The sequence below is a fragment of the Chrysemys picta genome, chromosome 10, assembly GCF_011386835.1.
Source record: "Chrysemys picta bellii isolate R12L10 chromosome 10, ASM1138683v2, whole genome shotgun sequence".
Lineage (NCBI taxonomy): Eukaryota > Metazoa > Chordata > Testudines > Emydidae > Chrysemys > Chrysemys picta.
The window spans coordinates 55,025,769-55,041,795 of NC_088800.1; the positions used below are offsets into that span (position 1 = coordinate 55,025,769).

Sequence of the window (16,027 nt, forward strand, 5' to 3'; positions counted from 1 at the left end):
AACCCCTTTGTGCCTCCATAATAGCCAGCATCCTGGGGCGCTCCAGGGACAGCATGTGTGCGTGTATGTGTACGTCTGTATATATATGTATGTGTACATGTGTGTATGTATGTGTGTACATGTATGTGCACATGAGTGTGTGCACATGTGAGTGTGCGTGTGTACATGTACCCCAGTCAGATGTATACATCTGGATTTCCTTTGAAAGAATTTTCAAATTGAGCTGATCAAGTGCAATGGCAAAGTACCCAATTCCTCTGCCCCCCAACTGCCTTCGCTCCTTTAACGTTCAACCTGCTCTGCTGGCACCTCTGACTCCTGAAAGCCCTAACGCTCCAGGGGAGCAGGCCGTGCCCTGCCCTGCCCTGGCTGCCCCGGGTGTTACCTCGGAGGGAATCGTTCCAGATTCCAGTGAGTGGCAGGTCCAGGGAAGAGCCTTATCTGGGGAGAGGCTGTACCAGACCCGCCCGACCCAGGCAGGCTCCCAGGTACTCTCTGCTCGGGGCTGATAAGGCTCCTTAGCAGTTTCTCTCCAAACAAATTCCAGTTCAAGACACCTGAGAGCTCCACAGCAGGGCAGCATCCCCAGAGCGCAGCAGGGTGGGGGTTAGGGGGAGCAGTCGGTAGCAGCACCTGCCCCTCGTACGGCAGGAGCGAGAAGTGCCAGCCACGTGCTGCCTCCATCCCCAGAGGCCAGGTGAGAGTGAATTCCCACGTCCCCGCACGATTGGTTCCGTCACTCTTCTACACTTACATGGATTTCCAATGTCAATGTTTCTAACATCAGCTTTGCCAGCTCTCCTTACACCTTTGTCTGCTAGAGCAAAAACCTGAAATGCAGCTACCTCCTCCTGCTGGGTGACTATAGACCTTAATGACAGAGCTCGCAATTGCTTAGTCAAGCTGACTAGCTGCAGCCCCTCGGGTTGCCTGCTCGAAGGTGTGCTGGCCAGGCCACAAGTCATTTCTGTGCCTCTTCCCTGCTCCTTCTCAGCATTTGAACATCATTCGACTAGTGTGAACAAGAGTCTATACTGGGGAGAGCCCAGGGTGAGAGTCACTAGACACTGGTTATACAGTGCTCTGTCACGGCTCTGAGGTGCAGTTAACTTCACTTGCTGCACAAGGAACCAGTCCCAGAATCTGAACCAATTGTCCATCAGCGAGTATTTGACTCCCTCTGTCCGGGATGGATGAATTGGGATTCTTGGCCCCTGCATTTGTGTTTCAAGCTTCACTCCGGCTCATCCCTTTTCAGCTGCCCCGTGCGCTCATCTCCTGCTCCTCACCCAGGAGCGCCGCCAGCTTTTTTGCCGCCCTAGGCGGCGGAAGGTCCCGCCCCCTAAATGCCACCCCCGACAGAGGCGGCGGAAAGTCTCGCCCCCGAAATACTGCCGACGACCGGGGCGGCCTGTAACGATGCTGGTTCTGGTGGGACCCAACTGAGAGTGCCAATTCAGGACAAATTGCTCAAACAGGGCAGTTACAGCCCAAGGCTGGGGGTTTTCCACCTCTAAGGCAAACCAAACCAGCCAGACAGTGAAGTCTTGGGTCTCACCCCACTGGCTAACCACAAGTCACACAAGCAATTCCCTTAGACACTCCAGTTTCCCAGTATCACCATCAGTGCCACTCGATATGGGGACAAATGGTTATGAAAACCAATACCCCAGTAAAAGGGAAAAAAAGGTTCTTTCGATCCCGAAGGACCAAGCCCCAGACCCAGGTCAATATACAAATTAGATCTTACCCACAAATCAAGCTGTTGCCAATCCTTTAGAATCTAAAGGTTTATTCATAAAAGGAAAAAGATATGGATGAGAGTTAGAATTGGTTAAATGGAATCAATTACATACAGTAATGGCAAAGTTCTTGGTTCAGGCTTGCAGCAGCGATAGAATAAACTGCAGGTTCAAATCAAGTCTCTGGAACATCCCCAGCTGGGATGGGTCCTCAGTCCTTTGTTCAGAGCTTCAGTTTGTAGCAAAGTCCCTCCAGAGGTAAGAAGCAGGATTGAAGACAAAATGGAGATGAGGCATCGGCCCTTTTATAGTCTTTTCCAGGTGTAAGAACACCTCTTTGTTCTTACTGTGGAAAATTACAGCAAAATGGAGTCTGGAGTCACATGGGCCAGTTCCTGCATACTTTGCTGAGTTACAAGGCGTAACTGCCTTCTCTCCATGGGTCAGTTGTATAGCTGATGGTCCTTAATGGGCCATCAAGCAGGCCAGGCAGAGCTAACACCAACTTGTCTGGGATGTTTCCCAGAAGCATAGCGTAAGTTTGAAATACAGACAGTACAGAGCCAATATTCATAACTTCAACTACAAAATTGATACACACATATAGACAGCATAATCATAACTAATAAACCATAACCTTGTCATAGACACCTCATTTGACCCCCTTTATAGAAGATTTGGTGTCACTACCGGACCTTGGTTGCAACCATGTTCTATATGGTCCCAGATTATATAAAAAACATCACACGGCCGAAGATCCGGCTGCCGCAGTCGCCGCCCCCCAAATGTTAGCGCCCTAGGCGACCAACTAGGTTGCCTAATGGGTTGCACCGGCCCTGTCCTCACCTGCCTGCTGGCCCTGACAGCCCCACTTCTCACCACAGACACACCAAACCCGCCCATCTGAACGGGATTCATCCATGCAATCAGGAACTTCCACCCAAAGGAACTGAAGACAGGTGTGTCGTGTATCTGCTCCTCTATCCCTCACCCCTGTCCCTGGAGCGCCCCAGGATGCGACTGACGGGGTGGCTGGCTATTATGGAGGCACAAAGGGGTTGGGAGAAAATAATCAACAAGAACTTTTGCTGAAAATGCAAACCTAAGCTGGAAATCTGTGCAGGGCTGGGCTCAGCGAAAATGATCTTTTGAGATGCTCTTATTAACCGTGGTCCTGTATTTCCTGGTTTGTATTGGACCCAGAAGCAGCAGTAGCATGAGGCTTTCTCCCAGGATTTCCATTAAGGCCAAACCCCAGATACGTCCATAATTGGTGAGAAGGGCTGACTTTACAAGGGGAGAGGGATAGCTCAGTGGTTTGAACATTGGCCTGCTAAACCCAGGGTTGTGAGTTGAATCCTTGAGGGAGCCATTTAGGGATCTGGGGCAAAAATCTGTCTGGGGATTGGCCCTGCTTTGAGCAGGGGGTGGGACTAGATGACCTCCTGAGGTCCCTTCCAATCCTGATATTCTATGATAAGATTTCCAGACCACGCACATCCTACTTATCTTGAGACAAGTACCAACAGTTTGGACGCCTGTCCCAGCTGAACCTCTGCACTATGGAAATTCAGCACTTGTAGGGCTCCCAGCTTCCCTCCCCCTGAAAAAATCCCTCTTTCCAAACCTGCCCCCCAAACTCCCCCCTACGCACGCTCTCCATGCAGGCTCTGTCAGGAAGGCCAATTGGACAGGGCCTTGTGTCCTGGGGATGCACTGAAGGGCCATGGTCAGGAGGGGAATGGAAAGATGCAGTTTTGGGGGGGGGCAACGCCCCTTCACATTCCCCCGCATCTTCACCCCTGCCAGTGGACCAGCCAGGACTACATCTTGGGAGGAGCATAGAGAGCTTTTAGGCCAGGTGCTGGCTAAAGAGGCTTGGAGCTGAGAGCAGGGAGGCTAATCCCTGCTGTTGGTTCCTGCTGTGTTTGGAGAAGCAGGACTATGTATGTTCCTTGTAAATAAACAAGACATCAAAAAATTACCAGATTCCATTGCCAATTTCTGCTCCCCACTGGAACATCCCCAGGGCCCCAAACTTTGCCTAGCCCCTTGGGTTGAAGAGGGACACCAATATCTTTATTGTGTGGTTTCGTTGCACGTCTATCTAATCTCAGTGGTTTATCAGCAATTAATTACTGTTGCAATGTTTTGTCATGTAATAACCATATTTATTAAAAACACAGAGGCCAGGTTTTTGAACCCAAACTCACCACTGCTAATACATGCAGGATTCAGATGTAAAGTCCTGGCTTTGAGTCATCCCCCATTTAAATGCTCAATGACAGTTGCTAGAAATCCAGTGTCATGATTCATTGATCACTAATGCCAAGGGGCAGTGGCAGGGCTGGGAGAAGCAGAGGTAAATGTGGGTCTAAAGTTGTAGTGAGTGACATGGCTTCCAGCGAGGCAGAGTGGAAGCGGGGCTCCAGTTATACACACCAATCACACTCTTTGTGTCATTCGAACGCACCGGCGGGGTCAGCTCTCAGCATTTATTCCAGGGGATTTACCGTGCAGAAGCCAACAGGGAAGGGAGTGAGCAGAGTGGAGGCATTGCAGGGACTGCACTGATTAGGTGGGGGATGGCGCTCCGTGTCTGATCTAATATTGTCTCCCCTTCTCAGCGGCGCGGGCTCCCAAGGAGGATGGGCTCCTCCTTCCGGACCCAGCACACGTCTGTTGGCTTAACCAGGATGAGGGAAGACTTGCAATCCCCACTCTTACAGAACCCTGCCCAGTAGATGTAGCCTTTCCCATTGAGCAGGACGTTCTGACACTTGTCGTACCACTAGCCTCCATAGCTACTTGCGCAATTCCCACTGGTCTGGTCCTGATCCTTGTCAGTCGTGCCGAACTTCATGTTGTCGTGTATGCTCCCCAGGGCGGAGTGGTAGGTGGTGAGATAGTCCTCGCCGTCCCCAGAGTACCTGCCCAGCCTCAGCGGGTACCCGCTCGGCTCATCCTCGACACTGAAGATGTCGTACTCTGCGTAGCGGGTGTTGTTGGATTTGTCCTCCACGACAAAGCGGACCTTGTAGATGTTCTGCCGCGTGAGCAGGGACAGGTACTCGTTGCCCAGCCAGTAATCCTGCTGCACGTTCCCAAAGCCGTACTTGTAGGTGCTCCAGGACTCCTTCCAGGTGATCTCTGTGTTGTAAGAATTTCTCTGGACAATGGTCCAGCCTTTGCCTTCGGTGTCCATGTCACACCACACCACTCGAGGGGGAGAGCCTGCCGGCTGGAGGACATGGACCCCGCTGGGGCTGTCCTTGGGAATGTTGCTGCAGTCTTTGGGGAACCCTGAAATGCCACGAACATCAGGTTAAGGGGGCAGGTGGGGTGGGGGAGTGAGCGCTAGCTAGCTCGATCAAATCAGCCTGGGGTAACTGGAGGCTGGGTTTTAGAGGCAGGTCCTGTGTATTTCACAATACTACAGCCACAGAATCCGCCCCGGCCGTTCCTGGCCACAGAATCCGGCTCCAGATCTTACACTTTCATTTTACCAATAAAATAAAATAAGAATAGTTTCTTGCTCTGCTGGTTTTGAAGAAACCTTGAGGAGATGAATCAAGTGTAAACCAAGGCTCTGTATCCTTCCTCAGTCCGTACTGCTGAAGAAATCGTTTGGGGAGGGTGGGGGAGACGCTGCCAGATCCATCTCAGCGAATGTTAATTATGAAACCCATCGGTGACAATTTAAATGGGAGTTTTCAAAGAGCCTAAGGGAGTTTGACACCCGACTGTGATTGGAATTCAGTGGGATTTAGGCACCCAACTCCCTGTGGCGCCTTTGAAAATTCCAGACATCCTTTTGAGGGGCTTGTCTTTGGGGCGGAAATTGTCCCAAACTATCCTAGTAGAAAGAGAGCACTGTGGTTATACTGCCCCTCCCCTCCCCAGGGTCCTCCCTCGAGCCTGAGCCCCCCCAGCTCCCCTACCCCCCAGACAATCCCCCTGTGTGCCCCTCCCCCATAGCTGAGCCGAGGAGGAGGAGCTGCTGAGCACTGCGGGGGCAGGGGCTCAGGGTCACCTCTGGAGCTGGCTCGGCCCCTGGCCTGCCTGGGCAAGCCCCTGAGCAGCTCCCAGAGCCGCTGGAGGTGTGGGGAGAAGGGAATGAAAACCCCTGACAAGGAGGAACTGGCTCTCCCTGCTGCCTGGACTCTGGGCGCAAGGCTTCTAGGCATGAGCGAGAGATCCCCAGCTGTTAGCCGGGGCTAGCCCTAGTATAGGAGTTGGTGAGATGGAAGGGTAGAACTCCCAGCCAATTTAGGGGGGTGCCTGGTTCCCACACGCTGCCCTGCGGTTGGCACCAGCGCTCTTCAGTCACTGCCGGGGGCTTGGCAGCCGTTACCGGAGAAAGGGATAACGAAGCTGTGTAAAGCAAACAGCCAGTCAAGCAGCACCTCCCCCACCCCGGCTGGCCCATTCCCAGGCGCTGGAGGCCTGCGAATGGGAGTAGTGGGCTCACTAGCGCAGGCTGGCCTTGCGATCCCTTCGGAGAACTCAGCGTTTCTTTGGGCCCAGCGCTGGCGGGGGGGCTGGAAGGTGCATTCAGTGGATAAGTGGATCTAGGGGTGACCCCGGCATGGGGGAGAGGAGCAGAATCAAGCCCACGATGCCCTGATCTCGGATATGGCAGATGATAGAAGCTCTCCGACGGGTTCTCTACTCACCCCTCTCGACCTTCTTGTGGGCCAGGGCCCCGTTGCCCTGCACGGGGGCTACGCAAAGGAGCGCCATCATGGACAGCACAGACAGAAACACGAGAGAGCTGGACTGGAACCCTGCAGGGGACAGAAACCGCTGGACATGAGACCAGGAGAGAGTTTCACAAGCGCCAAAATCCCACTAGAAGTCACTGGGATTTAGGCACTTAAGTGACTTAGCCTCTCTTGAAAATGTTACCCTTAGATGCTAAGGCCAGAGTTTTCAGAGGGCTCAAGTACTGGGCCAGATTTTCAGAAGAGCTCAGCTCCCAGGTAGGCACCGCAGGACATGGCTGGATGTTCAAAGGGGCTCAGCATGGGGGGGGTGGGCCCAAGTCTCTGGAGACGGGGTGAAGCCCACCATTCACCTCTCCCCCGGCCCGGCCACTGTCTCCGTCTCTGCAGCCGGCCCGATTAGCACACAGCTGGGACCCAGCTGCATGGTAAAAACCATTCAAAGATTGCGGCTCTGATGGCCTGGCTCCCGGGTCCCGGGCGGGTCAGGGCCGGCTGGAGCGCTCCCTGTGGTGGGGAAGGAGCTGCCTCCTCTCTCCCCGCGCTGCACCGCTGCAAGGGGAGTGCTGCTCGGAGCAACCCCCTCTGTCCTAGCTCCCCCCGTCCACAGTCACTACCACCAGCCGGAGGGCAGTGCCCGCTCACCCATACAGAGACAGCAGCTGGGCAGCCTCCGGCAGGGCTCTGCCCCCCTCAGATGAGTGCCAGGTGAGAGGGGCCCAGGGCACAGAGCTGCTGTGTGCCCCACGCCAGGCATGCTGCCCCCTGCACTGCAGCCCAGCAGCCCAGAGGGGGACACGCTGCTGACACTGCAGCTGTTCTGTGGGCCCAGCTCAGGCCAGGCTTAAAGTGGGCAGAGTCGTCAGGGGCCACAGTCCTGGCCAAAAAGAGTTCAAAATGGAGCCGGGTCGCTGAGGGGTGCACTGTAAGCGCTGCCCTAGCAAGGGCATGGCCATTTATTTCAGCCGGGATTAACATAGACACCCCTCCCCCGCCCCACACATGCTTTTCCCAGGCCACCTTCAGCACTCAGCGCAGGGATTCACAATGACCTTGCCGGGATCAGCAGCCCAGAGCAATCCCAGACTCTTGGACTCTTGGTGTTGCAAAGTTAGAAAGTCCACAACTAACCCCACAAGTGACCTATACTGTTAGTCTTAAAGGTGCCACAGGACCCTCTGTTACTTTTTACAGATTCAGACTAACACGGCTACCCCTCTGATACTTCCCACAAGTGACCGTGATACAAACATGCAAATGAATTAGAGAGAGAGAGAGAGAGAACACCGTGTAAACGACACACCGAAACACACTGCTGCAATGGAAACACTTTGCCCAGACATGCAGGGCCGGCTTTAGCAAGAGCGGGGCCCAATTCCTGGGGGCGGGGCTTGCTGCAAGTCCCGCCCCCAGGAATCGAGCCGCGCCGCGGGGGGACGGGACGGGGGGAGACCCGAGCCGCACCGCGCCGCGGGGGGGGCGGGGAGACCTGAGCCGCGCCGCGGGGGGGACGGGGGGAGACCCTAGCCACACCGCGCCGCGGGGGGGGGACGGGGGGAGACCCGAGCCGTGCCGCGGGGGGGACGGGGGGAGACCCTAGCCACACCGCGCCGCGGGGGGGGGGGACGGGGAGAGACCCGAGCCGCGCCGCGCCGCGGGGGGGACGGGGAGACCTGAGCCGCGCCACGGGAGCCGTGCCGCGGGGACCGGGCCGGGCTGGAGCCGACCCGAGCTGCGGGGGCCGGGCTGGAGCCAAGCCGGGCCAGAGCCGCTGGGGCCTGCGGGAACGGGCCACGCCTCCCCGGAGCCCTTCTCGCGCCCCCACCACCCCAGCTTACCTTGTGCTGCCGGCCCGCCCCTGCTTCTTTTCAGACTTCCCGCGAATCAGAGAGGGGAGGGGGCAGAGGGTTTGGGGAGGGGAGGAGGGGGAAGTGAGCTGGGGGCGGGGCGGACAGCTGCAGCGCGGGGCCCTCTTGGCGCTAAAGCCGGCCCTGCAGACATGATCCACAGACAGATTGCATTGGAAACACCTTCTTTTTGGAGCTGCCTGGACCCCAAATTCTTCAGACAATGTCACAGCCCAAGTAACTGTGACACGCTGCCAGCAATCTCAGGTATCCTTGTGAGAGGGAGGAAAGAGGCGTAACCCCATGGCAGGCAAAGGGTTAAAGCTTTAAAGGAGAAGGATTTCAGTGAGTCTGACAAGCCAGAACTACAATGTTTGGAACTGAAGTGAAATAACAATCTGGAGTCACTCATCCTTGAAAACACGCCTCCCCTTCTCCTGACGCCCCAGAGGAGCGGGGACGCTGCCAGCTAGCAGCCGTTAACACACTCTAATAGTCTAAGACACAGAGGGCCTGAGTTCGACCTGTGACCTTGGAAAACTCATTACACTGCACCATACCTCAGTTTCCCCATTTTTAAAACATGGTTTATGCTAGTTCCTTTGTGTTCTAAAGTACTTTGGCCCCAATGCCCAAAGGTACCTGGGGCAGGGAGGGAGGATTCCTGCCTAGGGTCCAGCAGAGCGCTGGGCAGGGGATCCCCACCAGGCTCCTGGTACCCCATGGCCCCGGGGGCACTCTTTACTCACCAGGAGGCACTGCCAGACTCCTAGCTAGCCAGGCTCATGCTGCAGCATGCACTTGCTGGGGGAAATGCTGCTCCGTTTCAAAGGAAAAGCAGCATGTACCTCACTGCCCCCACATCCCTTGTGCCTCGGCCAGGCAGGGTCGGGAAAGCAGAGGATGCACCAGGGCTCCCCTCCCCCTTGTGCACCTGCCCGGGCTGAGGGACGGCACTGAGAGGAGTGCAGGCTGCCCCTCTCTATGCGGTAGTTACTGCGTCTGTCTGGGCACGTTCCTTCCTGTGCTCGGGCACTCAGGGCACATGGTGTCCCACAGGGGCCACATAGCATGCCCTACCACTGCACCTCCCCCACGTGCCCACACCGCCTGGGGCTCTGGTGCCCACCACCAGGCTCTGGCCCTACATCTCCAGGCTGCGTGAAATACTGGGCATTTCAATAAAACTCACCCATCCCGACGCTGCAGCTGAGCGGGCGAGTTAGCAACCTGAAGCGTCCCCCACTTCCACATCAGAAACCAGAGCCGGGGCTCCATGCCTTTATGGGGAAAGCGCCACTCCACACCCAGCTTATCTTGCTTTCTCAACCGCTGGCCTCAAGCCTGGCCTGTGGGCAGGGAGGGAGCCCCCTCCGGAACGTCTGCCCATCCTTTATTTACCGCAGATACCAGATTTCTTGGGCTCCCTCCCTCCTCCCCGAGAATGCCAACGTTTCTGAAGCCGGGCAGGTGTGAGCCAGGGATTTAATTTCTCAGTGGGACTCTGCGGCATTACCGTACCATCGGCCTTCCAGACGAAGGACGCACTAAACGGAGAGGATCAAGCCAGAGGAGATGGCAGGAACGGGGGTTGTGCAGAATGCAATGGGGGTGTAACGCTTGTGCCAGGTGGTATTGGCAGTGACAAGGACGAGAATCAGGATCTCGGGGTTCCTCTTAGCATTGCAAAGCAGAACCAGCTGGAGCGTCCCTCCCAGAAATCTGGGAAACTGACCAGCACGCCCCTAACAGGCAGCTTTTCCCCCGTCGCGAGCACTGAGTCTGAGTCTAACACACGAGAACTTTTATTTAGAGGAGAAAGAAACGCAGCATGAACTGGGGAAACCACCACAAGAGTGACTCAGCAGTATGTGAACTGTGAGTGAAACGCCCGCTCTACAATCCATTGGGCAGCAGCCCCTTGCCTCAGTTTCCAAGCTTGGGATGAGAGAGTCCAATGGACGAATGTCCCTTTGGCACACCCCTCCCATTTTCCCTCTGCTGTCCCCTTACCCGGTTTACGGGCCCAGCTCAGCAGAGTTTGAGAGTTCAGGGAGGGTTCGGGGGGGGGTTCGCCTCCTGCCCCAGGGAGAGAAGGGGTGGGCCAGGGATGCCTCTGCCTCTGCTCTGCACCGCTGCTGCTCCATGCTGCCGTCTCTGCCTGGAGCTGCGATGCCATGCTGTGAGGGGCCTCCAGCCCGGAGTGAGTCCAGCTCTTAGTGACTTCCCTGGCTAGGGGGAACCTCGCTGCTGCTCCCCCCTGTACTGTCTTTCACCACAGCACCAGCTCTATGGTGCCCACACAAACCGGCTTCACAGTGTTTTCAGCTCTAGGGATCACTGAGAAGAAACCAGGACTTCCAGCTGAGTCCAGTCAGCTCTGTCTTTAAGCACTGGGCAGACCCAACGTTTTGTAGGCGCCTTTCACCAAACCCACACACCCGGTGGGAACCCCTCTCCCCACCCCCCTCGGACTTTCAGTTCCATTTGGTATCACTAACCCCTGCTTAGCACGTGGGGTTACAGAGACTGAACCCCCGCTCCCGCCATTGTCCCGACAGGTCACGGCCGGGTGAGGAGATCCCTGAGTGGGATGGGCTGGAGCGAGACTGCGCTGCTGCTGCATCTGTCCCACAGGGAAGAGGATCAAACTGGATTCATTCAGCGACTGTCAAGGCAGCTGCTCTCTGTGTCCCAGCTCTCTGGCTGGGATACAGGGGGCAGGAACTGGTGCATTAGAGGGAACAGCTCCACGTCCGTATAGTTCTGGAAAAGAGCACCCAGGCGGTTCACCCGCATGCACGCTTCTCGACCCTGCAACCTGCCAGCACCTGGCACACGCCATCGAAATGTGCAACAAAGGACACAAGATGGGACCTGTTATTTTGTTGCACGTGGCACCAGTTTGCTTAGTGTGATGTGCTCCAGTCTGCTCATTTGGGGACCAGATTTTGGGATGAGGGGGAGTTTGTGCTGTCACACAAACAACGAATGAATCTCCCACATGCAATTCATGCTGCCTCCTCCCCCCTGCCCGCACACCCCGAATGCCAGTTGCAGCCGGCCCCATAAGTCTGGCTGCCCCAACAAACTGGTAAAGCAGCTTCCAGTGGATTCTGGCTGATTCATAGAATCATAGAATATCAGGGTTGGAAGGGACCTCAAGAGGTCATCTAGTCCAACCCCCTGCTCAAAGCAGGACCAATCCCCAACTAAATCATCCCAGCCAAGGCTTTGTCAAGCTGGGCCTTAAAAACCTCCAAGGAAGGAGACTCCACCACCTCCCTAGGTAACGCATTCCAGTGTTTCACCACCCTCCTAGTGAAATAGTTTTTCCTAATATCCAACCTGGACCTCCCGCACTGCAACTTGAGACCATTGCTCCTTGTTCTGTCCATCCTCTTTGAAACCCTCCTTCAGGTAGTTGAAGGCTGCTATCAAATCCCCCCTCATTCTTCTCTTCTGGAGACTAAACAATCCCAGTTCCCTCAGCCTCTTCTCATAAGTCATGTGCTCCAGACCCCTAATCATTTTTGTTGCCCTCCGTTGGACTCTTTCCAATTTTTCCACATCCTTCTTGTAGTGTGGGGCCCAAAACTGGACACGGTACTCCAGATGAGGCCTCACCAATGTCGAATAAAGGGGAACGATCACGTTCCTCGATCTGCTGGCAATGCCCCTACTTATACAGCCCAAAATGCCGTTAGCCTTCTTGGCAACAAGAGCACACTGTTGACTCATATCCAGCTTCTCGTCCACTGTGACCCCTAGGTCCTTTTCTGCAGAACTGCTACCTAGCCTTTCGGTCCCTAGTCTGTAGCAGTGCATGGGATTCTTCCGTCCTAAGTGCAGGACTCTGCACTTGTCCTTGTTGAACCTCATCAGGTTTTTTTTGGCCCAATCCTCTAATTTGTCTAAGTCCCTCTGTATCCGATCCCTACCCTCTAGTGTATCTACCACGCCTCCTAGTTTAGTGTTATCCGCAAACTTGCTGAGAGTGCAGTCCACACCATCCTCCAGATCATTAATAAAGATATTAAACAAAACCGGCCCCAGGACCGACCCTTGGGGCACTCCGCTTGAAACCGGCTGCCAACTAGACATGGAGCCATTGATCACTACCCGTTGAGCCCGACGATCTAGCCAGCTTTCTATCCACCTTACAGTCCATTCATCCAGCCCATACTTCTTTAACTTGGCAGCAAGAATACTGTGGGAGACCCTATCAAAAGCTTTGCTAAAGTCAAGGAATAACACATCCACTGCTTTCCCCTCATCCACAGAGCCAGTTATCTCATCATAGAAGGCAATTAGGTTAGTCAGGCACGACTTCCCCTTCGTGAATCCATGCTGACCATTCCTGATCACTTTCCTGGCTACGCATCTGTGACGAACTGGGACTGTTCTTACTGTGGTCTTTGAATGCTGACAGGGGAGTGTGGCTAGGATAGTCTGCATTGGGGGATGGGAGACTGACCGGAGAATACCTGAGCATGTAACATGAGAACCCAGGAAGGGGTTAGAGGCCAGGTGACACCTTTGCCCAGGAAACTGAACAAAGGCTGTGGGAGGGGTCGCTGAAGGGAGAGTTTCAGGAGCTGGCTGGTGGAATGGCTGGGAGGCAGACAGGGCTCTGACCTCCCAAGGGGGCTGGGGTGCCCGAGGACCCCAAGATGGACCTAACTGAGGGGGTCCTGTTTTCTGTGCCTGCGGGACCTGTCTTGAACTGTGTTCCTGTCATCTAAATAAACCTTCTGCTTTACTGGCTGGCTGAGAGTCATGGTGAATCGCAGAAAGCTGGGGGTGCAGGACCCTGAGTCCCCCCACACTCTGTGACAGGATCACCCCCATCAGCTGGGCGTGCTGGGCCAACCCCATGCACAACAGGGGCAGCAGCGCGGCCGCCCTCGCGCTCTGATTGTGACTCGGGATTGTGGGGACTTCTCACCTGTCCCATGGAAACGTGGCCAAAGGCGCCAATTGTCCCTTCATCAAAATGGCGCCATCTCCCACTGCTGCCAGCGGGGCCGAGGCCTGTGCGAGGGCCGCCCCGTCCCCACGCTCTGTCTGCATGTGGCAGGCAGGCTGCCCTCCTGACGCTGGCTGCCACCTCCCGCTGGGCTCCAGGAGGCTGAATCCGAGCCCACAGGCAGACTGGCTGAGGCCATGGTTCAGGGCCTGGACAGCGCATGGGGACTGTGAAGGGATGTGGGGGGAAGGCTGAGCGGGTTGCAGGGAGATATGGGGGCACGGATAGGGGGCAGGCTGAGCGGGACAGAGGGATATGGGCATGAGGGAGACAGAGTGTGCAGGGGGAACGCTGACAGGGGTAGTGGGTGTGGGGGGCAGGGAGAAGGCTGAGGGGGCCAGGGAGTGTGGGGGGCAGGGGGAAGGCTGAGGGGGGCATGGGGATGGGGCAGAGGGGAGGCTGAGGGGGTTGGAGGTGATCATGTGGGATATAAGAGCGGCTGAGGGAGGTGCAGGGCATGTGGGGGCAGGGGGCAGAAGAATGTGGGGAAGGTTAAGGGGGCCGGGTTGTGGGGAGCCGAGGGAGGCTGAGGGGGGTACAGGGGGATGGGGACAGGAAGGAGGCTAAGGGAGGCAGGAGGGAGGCTCAGGGAGATGTGGGGGGCAGGGGAGAGGCTAGGGTTTGTGCGCAGAGGACAGTGCTGGGGCTGGCAGATGGGGGGATCACGGCAACTCTCCCAGCCAGGGAGGTGGGGTGGCCTTCCTCTCCCAGCAGCCGGGGCTGTGCTGTGCTGCAACGTTCCCAACTCTCAGGCAGGGCTGGCTCTAACTTCTTTGCCGCCCCAAGCAAAAAAAAAGAGTGCCGCCCTCCATAGCGCCGCCATAACACACGCCCTCAGCACCGCGATGTCACCCCACCCCCACGGAGCGCTGCGTAGCCGAACACACCCCCCCGCGAAGCGCCGCCGAACACAACCCCCTCCCGCAGAGCGCTGCCGAACACAACCCCCTCCCGCGAAGCGCCGCCGAACCCCCCCCCACCCCCGCAGAGCGCTGCCGAACACACCCCACCTCCACGGAGTGCTGTGTAGCCGAACACCCCCCCCCCCGCGAAGCGCCGCCGAACACAACCCCCCCACAGAGCGCTGCCGAACACACCCCACCCCCGCGGAGCGCCGCGCATCCAAACACCCCCCTCCCGCAGAGCGCCGCCAAACACCCACCCCCCGCAGAGCAACGCCGAACCCCCCAGACCCCCGCGGAGCGCCGCGCATCCAAACACCCCCCTCCCGCAGAGCGCCGCCAAACACCCACCCCCTGCGGAGCGCCGCCGACCCCCCCAACCCCCCGCGGAGCGCTGCGTAGCCGAACACCCCCCCCGCGGAGTGCCGCCAAATGCTGTGCTGTCGAACCCCCCCCACCGAGCGCCACCGAACACCCCCCCCGCAGAGCGCCGCGCCGTGCTGCTGAACCCTCCCACCACCACACATATCTCCCGCCAAGCGCCGCGCCGCCAAACACCCCACCACCGAGCCACGCTGCCAAACAGCGCCCCCACCCCCGCGGAGCGCCCCGCCGTGCCGCCACCCCCCCCCCGCCCGGAGCACTGCTGCCGAATCCCACCCCCCCAGTGCCCCCTACACGCCCAGCCGACAAAACAAAAACAACCCACCCCACCCCCAGCGACCAAACTCCCTCTCCCCCAAAAAAAACCCACCACCCCAAGATTGGCCGCCCCTTACCAGGTGCTGCCCCAAGCACGTGCTTGGTCGGCTGGTGCCTGGAGCCGGCCCTGCTCTCAGGGGCTGAGTGCGAGTCCCGGGCTTTGGGCACCAACAGGAGAAGCTGCCGTGATAGTGGGAGAAGCTCCTTTGACGCCGTGATGTTCAGGGCTGGGCCTGCGGGCAGAGCTCTGTGCGAGAGCCCCAAGGCTGAGGGCACAGACCTGCCCTGCTCTCCCCGCGTGTCTGACCCCATAGCAGAGAGGGTGCCAGGGCAGGGCACGGGGGACCTCAGCAGAGGAGAGGGCAGCGGGAGGCAGAGGAGTGTTGCTGCTGGGTGCAGACAGTACCAGGCAGTGGCTGGCAGTTCCCCTGCCTTACGGGGAGGAGAGGGGAAGTGGAGTCTCCATCGGAGCAGCCAGCAGGAGCCGGGCATTACAGGCTGACTTTTATACCTGGGATGCTCACACCCATTGGCCGGGGAGTCAAAAGCCGGATGTAAAAACATGCTCTGATTTGTTTTCTTTTTAGAAGAAGGAACCCACCAGCCTCACTGTTCCTTCTCCCCCCTCTGGTGAATACTGGGTCAGCCGCATGGACAAGCCAGTCTGCTGCCTTGCTCCAGGGCTCAGTTTCTTCTTCAGCTGAGGAGAAAGGAACCATGGAACAGCAACGTAACGTCACAGTCCCCTTTCCCACCTGTCCTGTGGGGTCTTCTGGCCTTTAGAGCTACTGGTCAGGGCCTCCCCCAGTCTGCAGGGGGGCCACAGGGCCTGCTGGCCTCCTCACAGCCTCTGCTGAAGCTACAGGAGAGAGGCCTCTTCAGTTTGCAGAAAGAAAGAAATCTCTGGGGTGAGCACACAGCAGATGTCTGTTTTCCCAGGGCCAGATGCTGCCACCTTGTCACTGGAAGGGCCCATGTGACCTCTGACCACAGATGAGGGAGGACGCGCAGCCTGGCTAGAAAGATTCCTTCCTGGCATGGCTGGGGACAGAAGCCTGCAGCCAAAGCTCACACTGCAGGA

At 57.1% G+C, this 16,027-nt stretch overlaps 1 protein-coding gene across 2 annotated transcripts; it reads right to left on the bottom strand.

Moving 5' to 3' along the window:
- Positions 1-1,775: 1,775 nt before the first annotated feature.
- Positions 1,776-9,817, bottom strand: LOC135973796 (fibrinogen-like protein 1-like protein). 2 transcript variants are annotated; one of them, XM_065558716.1, is made up of 3 exons: positions 9,506-9,817; positions 6,419-6,529; positions 1,776-5,045 (listed from the first exon to the last, which is right to left on the bottom strand). In XM_065558716.1, the coding sequence occupies exons 1-3, from the start codon at positions 9,507-9,509 to the stop codon at positions 4,534-4,536; spliced, it is 627 nt and encodes a 208-aa protein (XP_065414788.1). In that variant the 5' UTR covers positions 9,510-9,817; the 3' UTR covers positions 1,776-4,533. The 2 variants fall into 2 exon arrangements, with proteins under 2 accessions (XP_065414788.1, XP_065414789.1); XM_065558717.1 differs by lacking the exon at positions 9,506-9,817 and adding an exon at positions 8,305-9,248.
- Between the last annotated feature and the right edge of the window lie 6,210 nt (positions 9,818-16,027).

Coding starts and splice junctions, on each gene's coding strand:
- LOC135973796 (XM_065558716.1), bottom strand. Junction 5,046..6,418: donor CCACAAGAAGGTCGAGAGGG/GTGAGTAGAGAA, acceptor GTGGCATTTCAG/GGTTCCCCAAAGACTGCAGC.